The sequence below is a fragment of the Eretmochelys imbricata genome, chromosome 12 (assembly GCF_965152235.1).
Source record: "Eretmochelys imbricata isolate rEreImb1 chromosome 12, rEreImb1.hap1, whole genome shotgun sequence".
Classification (NCBI taxonomy): domain Eukaryota; kingdom Metazoa; phylum Chordata; order Testudines; family Cheloniidae; genus Eretmochelys; species Eretmochelys imbricata.
Genome location: NC_135583.1, coordinates 33,245,640 through 33,268,553, shown reverse-complemented (window position 1 = coordinate 33,268,553; position 22,914 = coordinate 33,245,640). Strand labels below are relative to the sequence as shown.

General features: G+C 43.0%; 1 protein-coding gene across 5 annotated transcripts in view; it reads right to left on the bottom strand.

The window, feature by feature from the left end:
• The window catches only part of CMIP (c-Maf inducing protein), a 168,413-nt gene that overhangs the window by 29,112 nt on the left and 116,387 nt on the right, over window positions 1-22,914 (bottom strand). For 2 of the 5 annotated variants that reach the window (XM_077831130.1, XM_077831131.1), the window contains exons 4-10: window positions 13,085-13,246; window positions 11,730-11,771; window positions 8,350-8,412; window positions 7,272-7,352; window positions 4,693-4,838; window positions 4,014-4,118; window positions 2,400-2,753 (exon numbers count right to left, since the gene is read on the bottom strand). In XM_077831130.1, coding sequence (XP_077687256.1) covers window positions 2,400-2,753; window positions 4,014-4,118; window positions 4,693-4,838; window positions 7,272-7,352; window positions 8,350-8,412; window positions 11,730-11,771; window positions 13,085-13,246 — 953 coding nt within the window. Of the gene's footprint in view, window positions 1-2,399; window positions 2,754-4,013; window positions 4,119-4,692; window positions 4,839-7,271; window positions 7,353-8,349; window positions 8,413-11,729; window positions 11,772-13,084; window positions 13,247-16,834; window positions 16,926-22,914 lie in introns of those variants that run through there. The other 3 variants (XM_077831132.1, XM_077831133.1, XM_077831134.1) reach the window with 2 other exon arrangements.

The window sequence follows — 22,914 nt, the reverse complement described above, 5'->3', positions numbered from 1 at the left end:
TGGTTTCAGAGTAGCAGCCGTGTTAGTCTGTATTCGCAAAAAGAAAAGGAGTACTTGTGGCACCTTAGAGACTAACCAATTTATTTAAGCATAAGCTTTTGTGAGCTACAGCATCCCATGAAGTGAAGTGAGCTGTAGCTCATGAAAGCTTATGCTCAAATAAATTGGTTAGTCTCTAAGGTGCCACAAGTACTCCTTTTCTTTTTGCGAATATAATGAATGCCATTTAACATGGGTTTATGAAAAATAAATTATCAGATGAACTCTGGTACTTTTTTTTTTTTTTTTGAAGAGTTTATAGGTTTGGTTCATAAAGGTAATACTGTTGATGTAATATACTTACACTTGACTCAGTAGCCACAACATTTTGATTAAAAAACTAAAACGATATAAAATTAACATGGCACACACATTAAATGGATTAAAAGATGGCTCACTGATAAGTCCAAAAATGTAATTGTAAATGGGGAATCATCACTGATCGGGTATGTTTCTAGTGGGGCCCCATAGGGATCGGTTCTTGGCCCTATGCCATTTAATGGCCTGGAAGAAAACATAAAATCATCACTGATAAAGTTTGCAGATGACATAAAAACTGGGGGATTGGTACATAATGATGAGGACAGGTCACTGATACATAGCAATCTGGATCACTTGGTAAGGTGGACACAAGCAAACAATATGCCTTTTAATATGGCTAAATGTAAATCTGGGAACTAAGTATGTAGGCCATACGTACAGGATGGGGGACTCTATCGTGGGAAGCAGTGACTCTGAAAAAGATTTGGGGGTTGTGGTGGATAATCAGCTGAACATGAGCTCCCAGTGCAACACTCTGGCCAAAAGGGCTAATGTGGTCCTTGGATGAATAAACAAGGGAATCTCGAGTAGGAGTAGAGAGGTTATTTTACCTCTGTATTTGGCACTGGTGCAACAGCTGCTGGAACAGTGTCCAATTCTGGTGTCCACAATTCAAGAAGGATGTTGATAAGTTGGAGAGGGGTCAGAAAAGAGTCACAAGAATGATTAAAGGATTAGAAAACATGCCTTACAGTGATAAAGTAAATAGACTGAGCTCCTTTGAGTCTAACAGAGAGAAGGTAATGGGTGACCTGATTATTTTCTATAAGTGTCTACAGGGGGAACAAATATTTGATAATCGGCTCTTCAACGAAGTGAGAGCTAGACAAATTCAGACTGGAAATAAGGTGCAAATTTTAAACAGTGAAGGTAATTAACCACTGGAATAATTTACCATGGGTCATGGTGAATTCTCTATCACTCCAATTTTAAAATCAAGATTGGATGTTTTTCTAAAAGATCTGCTCTAGGAATTATTTTTGGGAAGTTCGCTGGCTTGTTATACAAGAGGTTTAGACTAGTGATCACAACGGTCCCTTCTGGCCTTGGAATCCATGAATTACACTGTAACTCAGAAGTAGAATTGAGTGTAAAACCCAGGAATCCTGACATTCAATCCCTTTGGGTCACACAGCCTCACTGTTTGAATACATGTTCCACTCTAATTTTTTTACTTCTACCATGCATCTCGTGTTATCCATTGATTTTACTTATTCATCCAGTTGATAATCTAAATTTCCACCCCAAAAAATTAGTGCTGAAAATCCTTTTAGTATCAATCCCTCTTGAAAGTATACTTGCTCCAGTGAAACCTATCCAAAAGACTAGCCTGATTAGGCAACGTCATGTCTCAGAGACCTTGTCAAAATATCCCTAAGTGTATGGAATTCAATTCTAATTCATCTTTATCACAAGCATTCTGTAATGGTTTCTTTAGCAGTCATTTATTTATCTGGGTTTCATTGTACCATGTGGACTGCCTAATCAACAGAGTAGCTTGTGAGGGAGGGAAGTCTGAACCACCTACAAAACCCAGGCATAACGAGTTGCAATACGTTAAGGGCTCAATCCTGTGAAGAGCTGAGTTCCTACTGAGGGACACTTGAGCTCACTCAACTCCCATTGAGGACAATGGGTGCTGTGGTGCTTATCACAACACAGGGTCTTGGCCTAAAACAGGAGTTTGTCTCTTAAAGCTAGTTCCACCCCCTGGAATCTGTGTTCAATAATCCCGATGTGGTCCAGAAGGGTGAAATGGGAATGTTTTGTGGGTAATAAATGACCAATAGCTGCCAGCAACAATATCCTGTCTCAATGTACAAATAAGCTTTCCATTTTCATCCTCCGAATACTATTTTTAGAATTTATTGGCAGCACCAGATGCCTCTTTCAGGCACTGGACTTCAGTGCTCACATTAGATTTACAACCCTGTCTTATCTTGCCAGCTGCACACAGATGTTGGAGGAGACAGACCTCTGGGAAAAGCCCCCTAACTGCTAAGACGACAACGTACAAAAGGCTGTAAAAAGTCACTCACAGCATTTTGAGTATTTCCACGTAGCAGCCAAGAATCCTGTCTGCCTGGGCACTCAGCTCGATGCTCATGGTGCTACAGGTGGGGCTGACCATCAGGCAGTCAATCAAGTTGGGCTCACTATCGTTGCCGACATTGGCCGTCATCTTCTGGTTAGCTGTGTTGTTACGCTCCACTTCCACGTGGATCTCGTTTGATGTGACAATGACTGATTTGAGGCGAGATTCGCTCAAGGTGGCCTCTTGAGAGACTAGGTCAGGACTCGTGTGGAGAAGCCGGAGGGGTAAGTTAGACTTTCGGTCACATTGCTGCTGGCAGCCGTTGCGAATTTCCTTCAGGCTTGGAGAATTGTCTCGACTGCATTTTAAAGAGAAACTTATAACGTTAGTAGCCAAGCATAACAGACATAACATGGGGAAGACAGTGGGGCTGAGAAGCCAAGTTCTGTTGCAACTGCCCACTGTATTTTACCCCAGCCCATTTGATTACGATTCTCCTTTTTATTCGTATTACAAACCTCGATGAAAACTATTGAAGCCCCAGAAGGACCATTCCACAGGCCCTTATACTGTGAGAATTTGTACTTTCCATCAGTCTGACTGCTGTGCCAGCTCAACATAAAGGCGCGGGGAATGCTGCACTCTCACCCAAGTTACATGAAGCTGACGTTAAATTCATGCACAAGTGCGCAACTAAATATAGTACATGTCCAGACTCTGGTCTGCAGTCCTCTAGTTAGAAAATTTTGCTGGCTACTAGACAGCCAGCACACATGGGGAAAATCAGATAGGCATAAACGAGTAGGAAACAAAAACAGAAAGAGCCCTTGATATTGACTGAAAAAACGTAAAAGTACGTCAGTAGCCTGACACCAGGCCCATTTTAACATCGATCTTGTGGTAACACTGGAATCTGACCAGTTAAACGTCTCATAACAACAGACTGCGGTTGAAAACCAACCCAGGTACGGAGCTAAATTTACACTACGATTTACATGCGGCCTCCTCTCAGATATCTAAACCTCTTTAGAGATCATTGGTCTCCTGGCTATTAGTATAGCTCACTGTGTGGGGGAAGACATTCACTGTGCATCGGAGTTAAGGAATTTCAACTAGCTCGTCGTTTCAGGTCATGAGCTGTCCCAGTGTCATGAATACACAGCCCCAGACTGGAAGGGGCCTTTGTGCAGATGCCTGGCAAGCCTCTTTACCTTGTGCATCTCTACAGGACCTAGTCACAACTGCAGGCCTCCCCTACAAGGGGATAGACAGAAGGTGCAAAGGAAGATGAGCACTAGAAGGTGTTGAGCTTCACCATCCTGAAAGATGCTGAGGCCTGCACACCCCCTTTCTACACTGGGGACTTGTGAGGAACCTCATCTCTGCATTATCTATCTCACAGTGTGTGGATTACATCAAGGGGGCCTAGCCAGGGGAATCAAGGGTACTCAGCTCTCACAGGACATGCTCAGTTTCTCACAGGATATTTGGGAACAAATACAACAGGGTAAGGGCTCAACACACCTGATTCCGTTTACACACACACACACACACACACACACACACCCCACCAGTGTTTGTAAATGAGCAGAACATAGTTTGGAAAAGTCAAACTGACCTGTTGATAAATTCCTCATAACAAGAATAAATGGCTGCTAAGCAGACAGCTACAAGATTCGGCAGGACCCTGGGATGGGGGCATTGTCCAGTGGGACCGTGCATGCTGAAAAATAAAAAAGAAACAATGGGGGTGGGAGGAAGTAACCTAAAGGCGACATTACTGTAATGAAGGTGTCTCTAGGTGATAACATTTTTAGGCAAAGAGGGGTCCCAGAACAGGGGACAGAGATTCGGGGAAGTTCAGTAAGATTGATTTAACCCCAGAAATTCCCACTGAATATGACTGCATTGAGAACTGGATCAAGCTGCTCCTGAGTTTATTTACTGTAGTACTGTCGTAGCCCCGTTGAAGAAAAACTACCATGAAGGTTCACAAATAGCTGTACACTAGATAAGAGTTCTCACTTAAGGGCCTGATCCAAAGCCCACTGAAATCAGGAGGAGTCTTCCCATAGACTTCAATTGGCATAGGATCAGGCCCTCAGTGGGAAAATTTGTGCTGATGAACCTCTAGTTTTTCCTGGTGCTTGCTAGCACCGACAGCGTTTCAGCAAACATTGGCCACTCCATGGTTATCCACAAGGAAAATTATACTTTTTCCTGTCTTTCATCTCAGCCACAAAGAGGAATATGTTTACAGGGTTGGAGAATACTCCATAGAATTAACTGTTACTAACCTATGAACGAACTTCTTCACCACCTCCATGCCGGCATTCAGTTCATTCAGAGCCAGAATATACTCCTGAGTAAACAGCCTCAACCGAGGGCACTTCCCAAAATCCTGTCCAAAAAGGAGACACTCAGTGAAGCCGCTGAAACATGCCTGCAATGTATGTTAAAACTGTGTGTTTTCAACAGAGATCAGCCCAGGGACATTTGAATTCATTTAATCACTATGCTGACATCTTCAAGAGAACGGCAGATACCACTGTTCATTGACCATACATACAGATAAATAATAAAAATGATGCCATATTTTCAAATTCTGCCACCCAAAATACATCTTTGAAATATGTGTGTACATGCAGAAGATGACCTTCCATGTAAAAACGTAGTACTTATACATGAGTTCCAATTTGCACATGCACACTCAAGTGCAATTTTTTCGAGCCACAGTATATCTTTTAGGAAGACAACCAGTCTTGAGATAAATACTGAGTGCTGGAGAATATCCTAGGTAAATTGTTCCAGTGGTTAATTACTCCATTTGCAATAGTTGAGCATGCAAATAGTCAGTTGAGCGTGTAATTGTCAGGACTTTTCAAGCAAATAATCACATTCAGTCTTAAAAATTCGAGCCCTCTTTTTTATAAGCTGGTCCAAAGGGGAAAGCTTTGAAAGGTATGGTCTGATGCAATTTGGAGGGGGAAAGTGTGGTCAAAGACAGATGCTGACTTGGAAACCTTTGCAAACCACCCCCAGCTTCACCGTGTATCACAGTATGTCTGGAATTCCATTCTCTGGCTCCAGTCACATTAGTAAAAACATGACAGCTCATCTCCCAGTGATGGCACCACAACCCCTTGATAAAATTAGTTGTCTTATGTACATAAAATGTAAATTATTCAACGTACTCTCTAGCATTGCTATAAACCCCCCAAAACCAGAGCGCTCAACTAGGAGCTATTCACAGATTTCTCTGTTCACTACGTTAGGCCAGCTTAATGGATTCGTTTAGCCTAATGTCCACGTCAACTGGGGAAAAAAAGCAAAGCAAACCCAAAACTGCTTACACGCAAACACAGTCTGATCTAGCAAAGAGCTGAGCATCTCTTGGAAGTCAGTCGGTGTTGAAGTTGCCCAGCACTCAATATGTAACAGGATTGGGCCCACTGCCTTGCAATCACAGGCAGACGAAAATGCTGTGGCCAACACCACAACCAGCAGCTCTTTTATAGTTCTTTTCACCCATAGATTTCAAAATGCTTTACAAAAGAAGAGGAGTATCATTTTACAGGGGGAAACTGAGGCACAGATCTTGAAGCAACTTGTCAAAGAGCACAGAGCACATTAACGGCAAAGCCACTAAGAGAGTCTAGGTTTCCCGACTCCCAGACCAGTATTCACCGGATTTCTAAGTGGCTTGCTAATGCCATGAAATTAACACTGGGCTCTTTGCTTCTGTTCCCCAAGACAACGTTTTTATATACACACATACGCAGTCTAAAGAGACTAGTCAGAGTATAATTCCCCAGAGAGCAGTAAAGTGCCCAAATCCACTCCCATTAATATTTCACACTGTAAATTCTTCAATTACACCCAGTGGTAAAAAGGCATGTTGAGTTCCAATCTGCAAATGCTAAGTATGGTAAACAGGAGCAATTCTCTTAAGCTAACCAAATACAAGCAGCGCACTGTGCATTTAGATTTTATTTGAGACCCCACAAGAGCACTGGATTTTATTTATTTATTTTTGGTGGTGGTAGTAGTATTTTTAATGGTCTGGAATCCAAGAACAACACGTACAGAATATTTTATTGAAGGTTACGGCATATTCAAAAATGACACGTCTGGAGAGAGCGGGCGCAGGACCAAGAACACAGCCTTTCGGCCCTGTCGGGTTGGTTGGTTTGTTAGTTCTGAAAACTCGAGGAGTTAAAGAAGTTGTATAAATAAGAAAGAAGAAATGTTTACTTGGGATGTATGTTGTGACCCAGAAAGGCTGTGGATGTCATCTATAATTATAACAATGAAAACAAACCCTTTGTGCAGTTATAAAAGCATGAAACCCGTTCCAGGGATCCTAGCAAACTGCAGCTTTGGGCAATCAAATCTGCTTATGCAAAGTAGAAAGTGTACTAGCAGCGCTCATACCCTTCAAAGAGCTCATAAAAGCACTTTCTTGTTCTGGAACGAGACAGGCAGTCCTCAGTGTTGCTGGGAGGTGATAACCAGCTACTGGGCTCCATCTGAGATGGCTGCACTTCCCGGTATTAATGGACATGCCTTGTAATAATTACATACAAATAAAAATGAGAGGTCAACATTTTCAGGCTTGGGGGTAGGATTTTCAAAAGCACCTAAGTGAGTTTAGTGTCTATCTAGCTTAGATGCTTTTGAAAATCTCAGCCTGAGTGCCCAAAGTAAGCACCTTAGATGTAGTGCATGGCTACCCTGCGCAAGGGTACACGCATATAGTGACCAGGCATCATGGTGATGGGTGCATTATAGACAAGAAATATAGCCAGTTCATATGTAAGGGGTCACAGTGACTGCTCTCCTAACCAACCAAATACATACATACATCGACATTTACCATGTTGTGTTTGAGGATTCTCTGTACCACTGGTGTGAACACTTCTATGACAACCATGGACCGAGGGCGTTCTCTGCAGTGCTGCAATGAGAAACCATAAATACATATGGAGCTTGGAGGAGCCCTAGCCTTTACCAAATCACTGTATAAAACCTGAAACTACAACATTCATCAATAATATATTTAGGTCTGTTCTATACTACAGACCTATACCGGTATATTGTAACTATGTTGCTCAGAGGTGTTAAAAATCCACACACCCCGAGCAATATGGTTATACCGACCTAACCCCCACCATGTAGACAGCACAACGTTGGCAGGAGAACTTCTCCCACGGACATACCGATCGCCTCTCGGGGAGGTGGATTAATTAAATTAACAGGAGAGCTGTCGCCCGTCAGTTTACACCGTCTTCATTAAAGCACTACTGCAAAATAATGCAGCATTTTAAGTGTAGACTTGCCCTTAGTCACCAGGAGCCAATTTGGGATTTTAGATGCACATGTCCTTGAGGGCAGGCACTGGCCCTACAGGTGGTTAATAACAATGTGTGAATGACTTTGATAAGTTTCTGAATCTGCCAATCTGACAGTCTTTCCTTACAAGTGAATTATCCGGTAATCAAGGGGACCTGATGGAAAGCATATATCCAACTGTCAGCAATTAGACTTTAAACTGAAATATCAATCAGTTTAGAGAGGAAAATTAAAATTATAGCAGCTTTTTCAAATTCAAAGACCTTGGGATCTCAAGTCCAGAATCCTAGTAACACACACACAACCTTTCAGGAAGAGGACAGTGTAGTGTATGCCCCACATTATGATCCATCAGAACGCGCTGGTTCCAGTGGCACTTACGCTAGCGACGGGACATACGAGACATCACTGTGTGTCAGAGTTTGAGGATCACATTCCCGACATGTAATACTGTTTTACAGTCTGGCCCACTAAGAACAGAGATCTTCCTGGCCATCAACCAAACATAGAAACCAACTGGGGGGATCAGTTCAAGAGGTTAAGAAAAACAACAAAAAAGAAAACATCAATGAGGCTTCAGACAATGAATCTGTTCTTAGTACCTTGCAGAAGAATTCACAGAGGTCAGGCGGAGGGTGATTGTTTTCCAGCAAAGGTGCAATTGCCTTGAAAATAAAAAGTTAGCATACTTCAATTTGACTTCATCACACAGGCCAGCCCTAATAAAAGAATGTGAGTGAATATATTTTAAAATTCTTTAAAACAGAGACCTGGATAAGAAGGTGACTGTAAATTTAGTCTAATGCAATGTTGTTGTAGCAGCATTGGTCCCAGGATATTAGAGAGAGACAAGGTGGGTGAGGTAATATCTTTTACAATAAAACACAACATGGTAAGTATCGACATTATAGATAGCATTACGATAAAAGATACTACCTTTTCCACCTTGTCTCTAAGTTTAATTGGACCCTCTCAGGATTAAGTTACATATTTAGGATTTTAGGGGGTTTTGTTCTGTTTTCTGGAACAAAATCTACCACCAGTAGAAGTGTGGTTTGTTTTTTCCCAAGTGTTAATAAGGAAACTAGGGTTTGTTTTATTTTTAAATTATGGGCCTAAATTCATCCTTGTTATAAGCCCATAGGGCAAATTTTGCTTTCAGTTACGCCAGCGTAAATTCAAAAGTAACACCATTGAAGACAATAGGTTACTCCAGATTTTACACCAGCGTGAATGAGAGCAGAATTAGACTCACTGATTTCAGAGGTATTTCATTAGGGATGAATCTGACTCATGATTACAGTGCCACTTTATGTAAAGGGTTCTAAAATATACTTAAACTCACACACGTTATGTCTTTCACGTTATAATTCATATAGTTCATGCTCGGACGTTACCACCCAGTACAAAACAGGCCCCGCTTGCGGGGAATGACTGATTTCCTTTCATTTTACCAAGATCACCACAATGACACTACTGTTTTTGTGGAACTACGCTCTATAAAAAACATGAGTCTAACTTTCCAAAAGTTCAGGTCAGCCTTTCTTTCTCCATCACTAAGCAACTTGATGTGGTTATGTACTGTAAATATATTACAAGTCATACCTGCCACTGTGAGTGTAATGAAATTATGTTGCTGCTGTCTCCTTTGTAAATTAGAAAGCAGTACTAGAACAATGCATTCTCTGTACATGATGATGCCTTTAGGCTTTTTCAATCTTGGGATAAGGGATTCCCAGTACCAGTTTAAAAAGTAAAAAACTCTTCAACAGAGCAACTAGGGCATTTGTGTATTAAACTTCTGAACAACAGGCATTCTACCTGGATGGCATTTGGGGGTTTTGCTAATGCAGCCTGTTTGGTTTTCTTTTTTTTTTTTTTTTTTTTTAAATCTTCCCACAGGAGATCAGTTCAAATTAGCCCATCAAAATCACCATGAATCACAACACCCACTCAGCCATAGGAGAAGATTAACATGAATTTCTGGAATGAAAACCAAGCACATCTGCAAAGAGCTGCCTAGATTTTACATAACAGTGGAGCAGCTAAAGCTGGCTATTGTGCAATTCCCCTCCCTACAGCTGTTTATTTCTTCACTGGTCATGGCCCTATAGCAATATATTCTTACTACAGTACTATAAAAATGGTGCACTCTTGCTGTAATATTCAGCTGGACTATAATATCCTTGCTACATATTCGACAGTTAACTACATTAAGGACTCTACCTGAATTTATCTTTATAATAATTTGCTATAGCATCCATCCTCCTCCATCCCTCTGATAAATTGTATTACAAAGTCACGGTGAGGGTTTTATGCCTGCCTGTTGACAGAGAGGTTATCAGATCATAGCAGTTGAAGATGGAATTGCTGTTTGGTGGCTTGCATCAAATAAGCTTTGTCATCTCAGTCCAGACCCTAGTGTACAGATGTCCACTTCACAAAGAGACAACCAGAATCGGCAGTCTCAGAGAGGCTGAGATCTGACTGGGCCATGGAGATTCTCCAGTCAGTGATCTCTCTGGAACAAGGACAGTGTGGGGGAAGCCTGCATTCCTCTGCTCAACCTATGCCTGTCCTGTGGATAAAGAGAGAGCTTTGCTCTGCAGGGCTGCCCATCTGTTACCTTTCACCAGAACTAAATTCACATACATTCCACACAGACCCCCACTCCACCCCAAAAGAGATGGATCTAAACCAGGCAGAGAAATGGTTTGTTACTCTCCGACAATTTGGAATGAGAATCAGGCTGTTAGCTAAATCTAGGGCAAGGCACATGGCTTTATCTATACAGGTAAATCACTGAGGCCACAAATATTTACAACAACAACCACCACCACCTACTACTACTAAGCAAATAAATAACAAGAATAATGCAAGGCTGCTGCTATATTTGCAAGGGGCTTTAAAAACCCAGAAACTGTATTTCTGTTAATAACTGAGGCACAATCTTCAGAATTGGATAAAAGCCAGAATAGTTGGGGTTTTTTATTTGTTTTTTTTAAACACAAAGTTTTTTTTCCCCTCCCCCAAATAACAATCATCACTGACTGGCAACAGGAAGTCTGAATTAACCTTAGCACTGAAGTAAAACGAAATCCATAGTGGACTTCAGAGCAAAGAGACTGCCACTTGAGAAGCTTATCATAATGACTGATACCAGCTAAAGTGGAGTCCTGAGCAGGAGATGAGTGCAATTCACACCTAGTGGCAGCTACATTTTATGTCATGTTGTTTTGCAGGAAGATTCATGGATGGACATAATATGATCAGGTGGTGGTGAAGTACTAGATTAGATTACTAAGAAAATCTCCTAGAAATCGCCAGCAACTGAAATTAAATTACAATGAATGGGAAGCAATTTTTACCTCTGATAAACTGTTAACATTTTATATTTGGTTGCATGGGGAGGAAGGCTACCTTTTGCTTCACTTATTTATATATCCAAATAAATGCACTGTAGGTAAATCAGAGAAAACTGAAGAAAGCATTTTCAGATCCACTTGTGTACATGGGTAAAAGCATACACACACATTCCCACATTTGCAAGGGCAAACACATGATCACACACCTTCCACAGTCTAGCCTGAGTGTGCACAAAAGTACAACAGCACACTAGCCCCTGAGAAAACCTTGGCACCCACAGGTTGCGAGGGGCCAAATTTGGCAGGTGCAGATGTTAACATTTGCACTGTGCAACCATGCAGTGAGACAATTCATTCTAAAAATTTCTACAGAGTTTTATACACATTAATCAGGGATCTTTTATTGTTATTTATACCAAACAGGAAAAAGGGGACAATAGAATTATGAAAAAGTGAATGGGTTAAACGGGTGTGACCCTGCACGCATTGAAGTCAATGGTAAAGCTGCCACTCATGTCAATGGGGCAGGAGCAAGCACTATAGAAGCCAAAACCAGGGCGAAATGAAACGATCAGAAACACAGAGTGACCCCCAAAACTTGACATAAGGATACTCACCACAATAATGCTCTCATGGTCTTGAGTGGTTAAGTTGGTGTTCTGAAAAGGTTGAACAGAAGAAATCAATGAGCTAACCTTATTTTGAAACTGACACGATCAATGCACACACCTCAGCCAATGCAAATGAACAAGGACCAGGGTCCAATTCTGCAATCACTGACGAACAGGAATAAAATCAGGCTCTATTAAAACCATTCCTTTAATGCTATCATCTATGCTAAAACTATTCCTTTAATGCTAATACATCATCTACTATCAAGGACCATGCTCTCTTCCATTTCTCAAAAAGGGGTGCTCAGCACCTACAGGATCATGACCCCTGGATTTACAGCCAGGAAGTTTCTGCTAAATGTTGATGCTCCCTGAGATACCAATTAATGGGAAGACTGAACTAATGGGAGGTATTTCTTAAAAAATGCTTTCTAAATTTCATGCTTTCAATTCCACAGACCGAGTTAATAAAAGGTTTTCCTTGCCGCTCTCTGCCATGGCTGGAGGACTAACTGTAGCAGTTTGCCTGTAATTCCTGCCTACTAACATGGAGCCAAATATACCCCCAGCATATACCATATAGCAGCTCTTAAGTCAACTGAGCTGCATCAATTTACTCCAATACACTATTTCCCTATGTTCTCTGTGTTCCACAAGGCGCTATGAGGTTACAATAGCGCCGCAATCTTAGTGCACCAAAGGAAAAGCAGCTCTTTTTCTCCTCATCACAGATGAGCACAAAAATGCAGCCTGCCCTTCACACCCTTTACCCAACAGATACAAAATTTTGATATGCATCACATTTCATTTTTGTAGTGGAACTGAAACAACCAGAGAACAGGTGCTAAGAGTAAGAAGGAAACCCATTTCAAAGTGAGCAACAGATTAAATACAGCACCAAATGCTAGCAAATAAAAATGGTGACAAATGATATCAAACCTGCCCAGAAGTGGACCACCTATTTGACACAGATACGGGGGAGGCTAAAACCTCTGATATCTCCATTTGAAATTGCAATAAGAAAAGAGCTGCTTATTAGACGTATCAGTGTTCACATCCCACTGATCCATTGTGAGAATGATATAGTCTATTACATACATATAGAGCCCAGCTAGGAACCCAATGAAGTCAATGGGAGTTTTGCCATTAACTTCAATGGGCTATGGATCAGACCCATAATGAATGAGTTATCGACTATGAACACCTAGGTAGTGGGCCACTGAAATCAAAAGGAATTACAGTGCATATTCGAGGGCAGACTTTTGAACCCAAGTTACAAGTTTGGGATGGGGACAGGTTGTTAAATGTTTGGTTTCTTCCAAAGAGAAAGCAACAAGATGGGAACATCCTCATGATCTTACCTCCGAGAGCAGCTTTGAGACAATTTCCAGCGGTGCTTGATGGATGGAATCATCCTGTAGTGGAGAGTTTAGCGCCATGTCCACCAGTGTCCTAATCTCCTTCAAAACAACCTCCCAACGGCTTGGGTTACTAAGCACTTTCTTGTACTTGTAAATCTTTTTCTGCAAGAAAATATAAACAACCATATAGATACCATTGTGAGACTGTCATGATAAGGAAACTGCAAAAAAAAGAGAGGCTTCCCTAAATCTATTTTAAAACTTCTTACGTTTTCATCTTTTTCTTTGATGTGGGTTTTTCTTTTTTTGTTGTTGTTTTTGTTTTTTAAAGAAAAATGCAGTGCTCAAGCTCTTTCAAGGGGGAAAAACAACCTCCATGTGTATAAATTTGTGGGTTCATAATTCCATGGAAGAAATAGGTTATGGCAGCCACATTTTTGCTTTGGTTTCAGATAGGGTTGCCAATTTTCTAATCACATAAAACCGAACACCCCTGCCCCAACCCTTCTCCAAGGCCCAGTGCCCGCTTGCTCCATCCCCGCTCCCTCTGTTGCTTGCTCTTGACCACCCTCACTCACTTTCATTAGGCTGGGGCAGGGGATTGAGGTACAGGGGGGAGATATGGGCTCTGGGCTGGGGGGGTGCGGGCTCTGGGCTGGGACCTGGGATGAGGGGTTTGGGGTGCAGGAGAGGGCTCTGGGTTGGGGCTATGGAGGGCGGCTCCGGATGGGGGCTCTGGGGTGGGGCCAGGGATGAGGGGTTTGAGGTGCAGGAGTGAGCTCAGGGCTGGGGCAAAGGGGTGGGGTCTGGGGTCCTGGCGGTGCTTACCAAGGCTCCCAGGAAGCGACTGCCATGTCCCTGCAGCTCCTAGGTGTATGGGCGGCCAGGGAGGCTCTGCGTGCTGCCCTCACACCCTCAGGTGCCGCCCCCGCAGCTCCCAGCCAATGGGAGCTGTTGAGCTGGCACTGGGGGCGGAAGCAGTGCACAGAGGCCCCCTGGCTGCCCATGCGCCTGAGGGCCGCAAGGACCTGGTGGCCGCTTCTGGGAGCTGTACAGAGCTAGGGCAGGCAGGAAGCCTGTCTTAGCCCCGGGCCCCCACTGCGCCGCCGACTAGACTTCTAATGGCCTGGTCAGCGTTGCCAACCAGAGCCGCCAGGGTCCCCTTCCAACCGGGCATTCTTGTTGAAAACCAGACGCCTGGCAACCCTAGTTTCAGAAGATGAACTATCTCTCACTGAAGTATGCCTCAAATCGTCCATATCTTGCAAATGCCCCACTCCTTGAAGCCCAGTGGAAGATAACAGCAATTGTACCCTTTTCAGAGCCAAACGTCCTTTTAAATAAAATGTAAATAATTGCATTTAATTGCTAGGAATAGTAAAAAAAAACCCTGCTATTGCTCTACATATGATTTTTTTTCCTCCACAGTCAAATGATGAACTATGATTCTAGAAAAATCTCAGCATTCTTCACTCAGAACTAGAGTTGGTCAGAAAAACTTTGCTGGAACCATTTTCCATTGGAGACTATACTCCAGTTGAAGTCTAAACTCTTTGCAAAAACGCGTGAATTTCTTTTTGGAGGGGGAAAAAAAGGGAGAAAAAGTTCCAGCAATGTCTAAACATCCCGTTTCAGTATTTTTAGAACAAACAGAATCATTTTTTCCTTTTGAAATGACTTTCCATTTTAAATATTTTTTATGACAGAATACAAAAAAGTAAAAATTGAAAGAAAGCATTTCAATATTGTCAAAATGAACCTTTTTCATCAACTCAAATCGAGAATTTTTCTGAAACTTTCTTTTGCAGAGAATTTCAAAATTTTGGAGGTTTCATTCCTGATGAAAACAAAATGTCATCAATCTTGAAATCCTTCATAACATGGCATTTCCATTCTCTGGCCCGGTCTAGTTAATACCTTAATCAATGGATTGTCCCTGTGGACTTTTATATTGTTCCTGGTAATCTCCACACACTTCCAAATCTACTAGTTTTACACACACACACCACAGCTAGATCAGCAGAGGATCAACTCTTGCCTTCTGAATAGCTATGCTCCCATGAATGATTATAGCATAGACTGTGTTGTGTTCATATATGGTATTCTTTGGGGAAAACCCCATGCTCCAAAATCCCAAGATTTTGATAAAATTCTAAAAGCCTAACAAAATGATGAGGAGAGTAAAAATATCACCCCATGTCATCATGATGGATACCTCAGAAACCAAAACCGATTAGCCCAGACAGACAATCCTCTATCTCTATTCCAATTCACAGGCCCAGAAAGAACACAGCCTGAGCTGACAACTGGAACCTAACTGCCACCCCCAGGAGTTTTTGCTATAAATCATTTTCCTTTTTCACTTATGTCTGTTTACAAATCTGATCCTGTGACTGATGTGTTCAATGAAGTCCAGATACATTTTCCCTCTGGTTGGAGTAAACCACATGGACAGACAGTTCCTCAGTTTGTACACAAAACATAGAGTTATGCACACACACACTTTCACAAATGGACACGTACATTTAGCAGGTGCAACAGAGACCCTTTGAAAAATCACTCCCTTAATGCAGACTATGAATTTAACTCTGGTATGTAGGCTAGATATCAGCAACATAAATGTGATATCTAGACAACTCTCCAGCATTCTCGTTCAGAACTGCTTTGCTATGTGTTAATCAGCATTTTGCCCCTTCATTAATACAGTGCAGTCCTTCCAGAATCATCTGTAGCTATTTGCTTATTAATCACTTCTTTCCCGCTGTGGCATCAGCTTTCATGTTCAATACAAGAGCGCAATCTACCCCAATTGTAGCAGAATGCAAGGGGGAAGAATAAAGAAGGGATAATACATCTCACATACCAAGTTTTGACTCTTCACAATGATGAGTCACGGCATTAGTGCTCTATACGCAGGCTGATGAAGTATTCCAGTGAAGTGAGCTGTAGCTCACGAAAGCTTATGCTCAAATAAATTTGTTAGTCTCCAAGGTGCCACAAGTACTCCTGTTCTTATTCCGAATCAGTGATTTAAATGCACTTTTCATTTTAATTAAATTTATACAAATGAACAAGCACAACAGCAGCCACTCTGGCTTGCAAAGCATTTTGAAGATATTGGAAAGTAAAAGAAACAGGAGAAAAAAACCCCACTCTGGATACTAAACGTATTTCAGATTTTAGAGCGGAGTAAATACCTTTAGGTTTGAAAGCTCTTTGGAGCAGCCCTTTAGGGCTTCTAAATTACAGAGCACATTGTCATCATTTAATTATTATCATTACAGTCTTTTTTAGGAAACATAACATGATGCTCCCATAGAGATTTTAATTTCACTTATTTATTTAATGGTTCTCTATAGTTTCTTTTTTGTTAGACTGGCTACAGCAGTGAATAAAATCTAATCTTTCTAGGCTGATCAATCAGCCTGATAACCCTAAACTACTAATTTCTGGCTAATTATGCACAGTGAGAAAAGCATCCTAAACAAAGCAAGCTTAGCAAAGAGTTTTCAACACTGACATTTTACACTTCTGTCCTAGGAAATAAGCAAATTAAATTCAAAGCAGAAACCAGAGGATGACAGAACAACAGAAAGCAACCAGCTGGGCCATCCCAAGCACCCACTCCTCCCCCAGCATTCGGCTCTTCTTCCCTTCATCACCCCCACTCAGACTGCTTACAGCAATGTGGCTTCAAAGGTGGGTGTTGCAGTCTGAAGGGGAGTGTACTGTTCGGCAGGATGACCTTACCATGCAAACCCTTCTGCAGCCGTCAAATTCTCCCGTGCAGATAGAAATAAATCAGAAATGGTTTCCATTCAGATGTGAAGCCGTATATAGGAGAAGAAAGAGGGAAATGAACATCCTGCCACGCAAGAGAGACCTACAACAATTGCTGCTGATGCCAGCCGGACAGTGATCAAAAGGAAGCTTCGAGGTTAGGCTACCTTTGCACACACGCTGTGGCAGCTGCAAGCAAAGAATCCAAAAGGGCTCTGTATCAGCTCCAGCTTTCCAGGACAAAGGGGTTTAATGTGCTCACATGACGCACTGCTGTCTTTAAACCATGTTAAAGGACTTCTGAATGATGGTGGGAAATAAAAAAAACACAGCATCCATGAGAGGCTTGAACTCTGCTACCCTGAACCTTTGTCCATGGTTACCCGGCTGCTTTTGTCAACATAATGCTATTTACTGTGGAGCAGCTCACTGAAAGCTTCAATTAAAGTCTGAAACCCATCAGCTGGTTACCAGAGCAATTTGGTTTGCATCAGCGAGCACTCGGCCAAAGCTAAGCCATCTGTCCTCTTACCTGCACCAGACTGGTGAGCAAGCGATAACTAACACTTGGGGGTGGGGAGGGGGAGGCTGTGGCCGAGGACCAAGAGTAGAGACAGGTCCATTTAAGGATGCAAAATGTGCATGTGTTTGGATGCAAAATGTGCCTCAAGTTAACAACCCCCCCTTGCAATTCAGATAATGTTAGTGTCACATTTAGGTAGTTTGTCCTCCCCGCCACGTGGCACGCCCCTTTAAGAGTTTGGGGGTGCCCTGATACATAAAAGCCTCAGGAGATATGGGGGGAGAAGAAAGGGGATCCCAAGAAGAAATAGCACTTAGAAGGAATCCTGTTACTGGGTCTTTAAGAGCCTGGAACCTCACAGAGAGGGCAGGGCAAGGCTGCCCTGTCCCCCAGACAGTAAGGAATGAGCTGGGAGAAGGGGCCAGCGTCAATGCTGTCCCCCCCTCATAGCAGGGCAGATGCCTGCTGACACTGTGGGGAGCAAGAAGGCCGCTGCGGGGTCCTGAGACTGCAGGAAGCAGACACCAGCAGAAGACTGCCATACCCACTACGTCTGGGAATTAAGTAGTGCCAGCTGGGGGAGATACCGTGCCACCCAGCTCCAGGAGGAGAGCTGGTGCTCCTGCCATAAGGAGAAAGTGTGATGTACATTGCTACCCTGAACCAGGAGAACTGGGAACAACCTAGATGACAGGCTTCAGAGAAACCCTGGGAGCCAGAAGCACCTTTTGTTTACTTGGGACTTTTTGTTATGGCCCTTTTTGGTAAGAGGTAATAAATAAGCCCTATGAAGGGTATTATTCAATCACATGTCAAAAGAGCCTGAAATGGAATTAAGGAGTACTTGTGGCACCTTAGAGATTAACAAATAAATTTGTTAATCTCTAAGGTGCCACAAGTACTCCTTTTCTTTTGGCGGATACAGACTAACACAGCTGCTACTCTGAAACCTAAAATGGAGTTATTGACTTCCTGAGAAGGGAAACTGAGGGAGGGAGTACATGCAGCTCCATAGTAACTCAGCAGAAGGTACTACAGGGCAGGCACGCCCTACGACTGCCCAATCCCGCAAAGCTTCATTGGCATGAGCAACTCTTCAAAGATAATGCAGCTGATCGTGTCAGTGAGGCTTTGCCGAATGGGCCTGAGCTTTGCAGAACGTTTATGGATCCTCATCCTGAGCAAGGACCAATCCCCAGGTAGGCCAAAGCAGATGCCTTGTGGAAATAGCTGCACTGTGTTGCCAGTCATGCAGGCAGATTCAGGTCTACTCTGTCTAGGCTTTTCTACTGACCTTGTCACCATAGGATTTAGGCATAAAAAAAGAAAAATACATTCAGTAGAGATGTCCTCAAAAGAGATCACATCTCAGACGACGACACACACAAACACGCCACAGCAGACTGCCCTGTGACCTTGCTGGCTGTCGCCCAACCAGAACCACAAAGCTTTCTAATGCTATTCCAGAATTTTTCTGCAATGACTTTTTTTAATAAAGCTGTTACACTTAAAGTGGAAGTGGAGGGAAGCACAAGGAAGAAATAATGCTTTGCATTTATAGGGCACCTTTCTTCCAAGGATCTCAAATAAGTTCCATTAATGAAGCCTCATAGCCTCCCTCCCCTCCAAAAGCCCAGTAAACCTTTTTCCCATTTTACTGTCGGAGAAACTGATCCTCTCATAGGTTGTGTGACACACAGTGAATCTGTGGAAGAAGACACAGGACTAGAACCCATGACTTCTGATTCAGACTCTTCTTTTACCACCAGTAGAGCACACTTCCTCACACACAGAGAGCTGGGGAAAAAAGGTTCAGAATGGAAGAACGCAGGACAGAGAAGATTTAAAAAAAATCCTATACATAATGAAGTTACATGCCCTGAGAGCCTAATCCTGCAGCCCTTGCTCACTGGAATACTCCCAGCCTCTGGTTGACAATAATGGGACCATTCACGTAAGTAAGCGCTGTAAGATCCGACTCTAAATGCACATAAATGAAAGGAATAATCTCTTCCTGGGGTTCTGATGTCACTACATCCCCCAAGGAGACATTACCCTTGATATGATGATTATGAGAAGATGTTGGTCTCCACTGTGCCCAAAATCCCATTCTGCTTGCTCACAGCTGTCGCAGTCCAGCAAACATTCTCAGTTCTTGACAGCCAATTTCCCTCAGGGACCTGAGGCATTTTTGTTTTCTTAATAAAGAATTTAAAAACAAAAACAAACAAAAAAACCCAACCCAACCCACAACCTGGAGTGTCTTGTTAAATTCTAGCACTCGGACTCCAGCCATTACAGGATTTCAGCTGGGATCATCTTTCCCCTCTCTCTGCTCGACTGCAGATGAGCTAATTGCTCATTTCTGCAGACGCACTAACAGTACTGCATGGCTTCCCCAAGGCTGCGTGCGCCAGAAATTACTGATTTATTGCTCAGCTGAGAAAGGCAGTTCCAGCAAATGGGAAAATGGCAAGCTCCTTCCCAGCTCACTGCAGGCCAGCGCTAAGCCAGGCAACGTTTACAGCTCTATTCTGACAACAAGATGGAACAGTTATAAACTGAGGCTGCGTTTCCAAGGTGCAAATGACTCAGGTTTGTGGAATGCACAACACAGAAACTGTCACACTGAATTAACCAATGGACCAACTTCTTAACAACTCCGTGTAAAGTGCTGCACAGATAAGTCATTTTATTTGTTTTACTAAACCCAAGAATGTATTCTTGAATGCCATCTATTGGCCCTTAATCTATTAACTAAATATATAAGCGTGTGTTTGTGTGTACACACACACACACGTACGTAAGTACACGTACAGGCATAAAGCATCAAGTCCAGTATCCTGTCTCTGACAGTGGGTGACACCAGCTGCTTCAAAGGAAAGTGCAAGAAATTCTGTCATACGTAGTTAAGGCATAACCCGACCCTACGGAGACTTTCTTCCTGACCTCCAAGAGTTAGAGGTTGGCTTAAGCCATGGAGAGTGTTTTCTGGCAAACCTTTTTTTGCAAACAAAGCTCATATCAACAGCAGTTGCTGGCTCTAGTCCTGGGCCCTAATCCTGCAAAGGAATCTGCCTGCCTGGAGCCCATTCCAGTCAATGGAACAGTGCATGGGTACGTATCCTTTTGCAAAATCAAGGCCTTATATACTGACATGACTGAAGCCGTAACCTTTTCGTAACTGTCTGGATGCCCTACCTATGATGCCCATGTGACTTAGGGCTCTCTGGGGCAGCTCTGTTTGCATCAGCAACATCATTTAACACTTTGCTCCAAAACTTGAGTTTTCTTCATTTAAATTTTGCCCGATCCTAGCTGTGGAAGAATGCCAATTCCCACCCACCGAGTAGGAATGCATGCTCGGGGCAGGCTGGACAATGGTGACTAAATTCCCACAAATAACCAAATACCAAAGAAATGCGTCGGGGGAGAGAGGGGAACTTTTGGAGCTAGGGATTCCCTGAACCTCCCAAACTATTTCTTGAGGTTTGAAAAGCCAGTTTGGGTTTGTATAAAACGTTGTGTTCTTTTTCTCTCATGGTGAGTCCATTTTTTCAAAATCTTGATTTTAAACTTGATTAAAAAAGCGAGTCCTGATTATTTACATTACCAAGTTTGGGGCCCTGTTGTGTCAGACACTGTACACACACACACACACACTGAAAGACGGTCCCTGCCCTGAACAGTTTATGTCTTCAACAGACAAAGGGAGGGGTGAAAAAACCAAGGCAGAGGGGTGGAGTGACTTGGCCACGGTGTCACAGTGAGTCAGTAGCAGAGCTGGGAACAGAACACAGGGCTCTTCCCTCCTAGGTCTGTGCTCTAGACACTGGACCACGTTGCCACTTTAGTCCTCTGCTCTGTATTAAGTACAAGAGAAGCCTCACACATCTGAGCTAGGATGGCAAAAGTGGGTGGGATATATATAGCATCTGCTGTATTTTCCCTTCAGAATCTCTCCCCTTATTCTTCCCCCATTTCTACCTAGTCTATCTGAATTTGTTTTCCACTATGCCCCCCTCTCTCCCTGTCTTTTCACTGGGCTGTTTCTTTCTTCCCCTCCCCCATTCTCTACTAAGCACATATTTATTACAAAAGCCCCCAAACTTCCAAAGCAGAACACTCCACCGAACACAATTCTCCCCCTGGGGAATGGATACACCACGACACACACAACATGTGTTAGTCACATTGCTTAATACTCTATGCTTGAGTACTACAGTGATGAGTGCGGCATAAGCACCTATACCAAATCGAACAGAACAAGAACCTGAGGACATTTGAACCTGTGCTGAACTTCCAGAGCCATGAAGTTTACGCAGGTTCAGCATGAGGGGAATGAGTTCAGCCTTGGCTAATAAACAAGCTGGACTATGAAACACACACTCCCCATTGACGTCAGGGCTCATCATTCCTTGAGATACTGTGCTGGAAAAATGAAAGAGCGAAGATGGTTTCCACTGCTGCTTAGGCCGATATAGACAAGAAAAGGAGGCAGGAAAGGAGTGCTCACAAGGCAGCCCGACTGCCCGTCACCATGCATTGTGCTGGCAGGTAGCACTCTCACCAATCCATGTGCCCCTGGATGGCAGCTGAGTCCAAGTGCATCACAGCAGGGTTATGCTGAGGGAAGCTTAGTAATGACCTCACTACTTACAGAGTGATCACCCTCCTCCTTCACCCAGCAGTGGCTTCAGCTACTCATCCAATGGTGTGTCCTGTCCTCTCAGATGAAGCAAGGCTGCTCTGGGAACGAAGAAGCAGTGACCAAAAACCATCCATGGGAAACACACATAGAAAGTGACTAGATCACCTGTACAACAGCAAAACATCTGGGGGGCCAGTTCCTCTCTAGTGCCATTTGTGTAGGCTGTGACCACTTGAACCACTGTCTCCCACCTGTGCACCATAAGAATATATGCAGAACGCTAACCTAATATTTCTGCTTTCTCCTGCGAGCAGTCCCTGATTGCTTCCCTGTTTCCCCCCTTGGGATCTCATCTGTCCTCTCATAAAGCCAGAGAATCATATCACCACTCATGTGCGCTCTGTGCAAACAATGGTATTTTACAAACAAACAGCATCCTTCTACCCATGGATCCGAAAGTGCTTTATAAGTTACAACCACAAAGGCCACCACCAGGCTGCAGCCACCTCTGCTGAAAAGATGGCAACCAACCTGTACGCAAGAGAATGGGAAGCAAGGAGAATGTAATACAAAGAGACAGAGGCCAAGAAAGATTCCCATAGGGACTTTAAAGATCCATAAAGGACAAGCAGGATTTTGTTTTTTTATGGACTGTACTATGGTTTCATGTGAAAAGCCCTTACATTTGAAACTATTTGGGACACAATATTATAGACCTTGGAAAGCTGAAGTAAACTGCTACCTTGCTGGGATTTGAACGCATATATTCTACCACTGGCCTCTAACCCTAGCAAACATTCCCTATTTTAACCTGAACTGATTTGATTCCACTCTGTCCAATACTAAAGTGTATTTTTAGCATGCTGCATTCAAAAA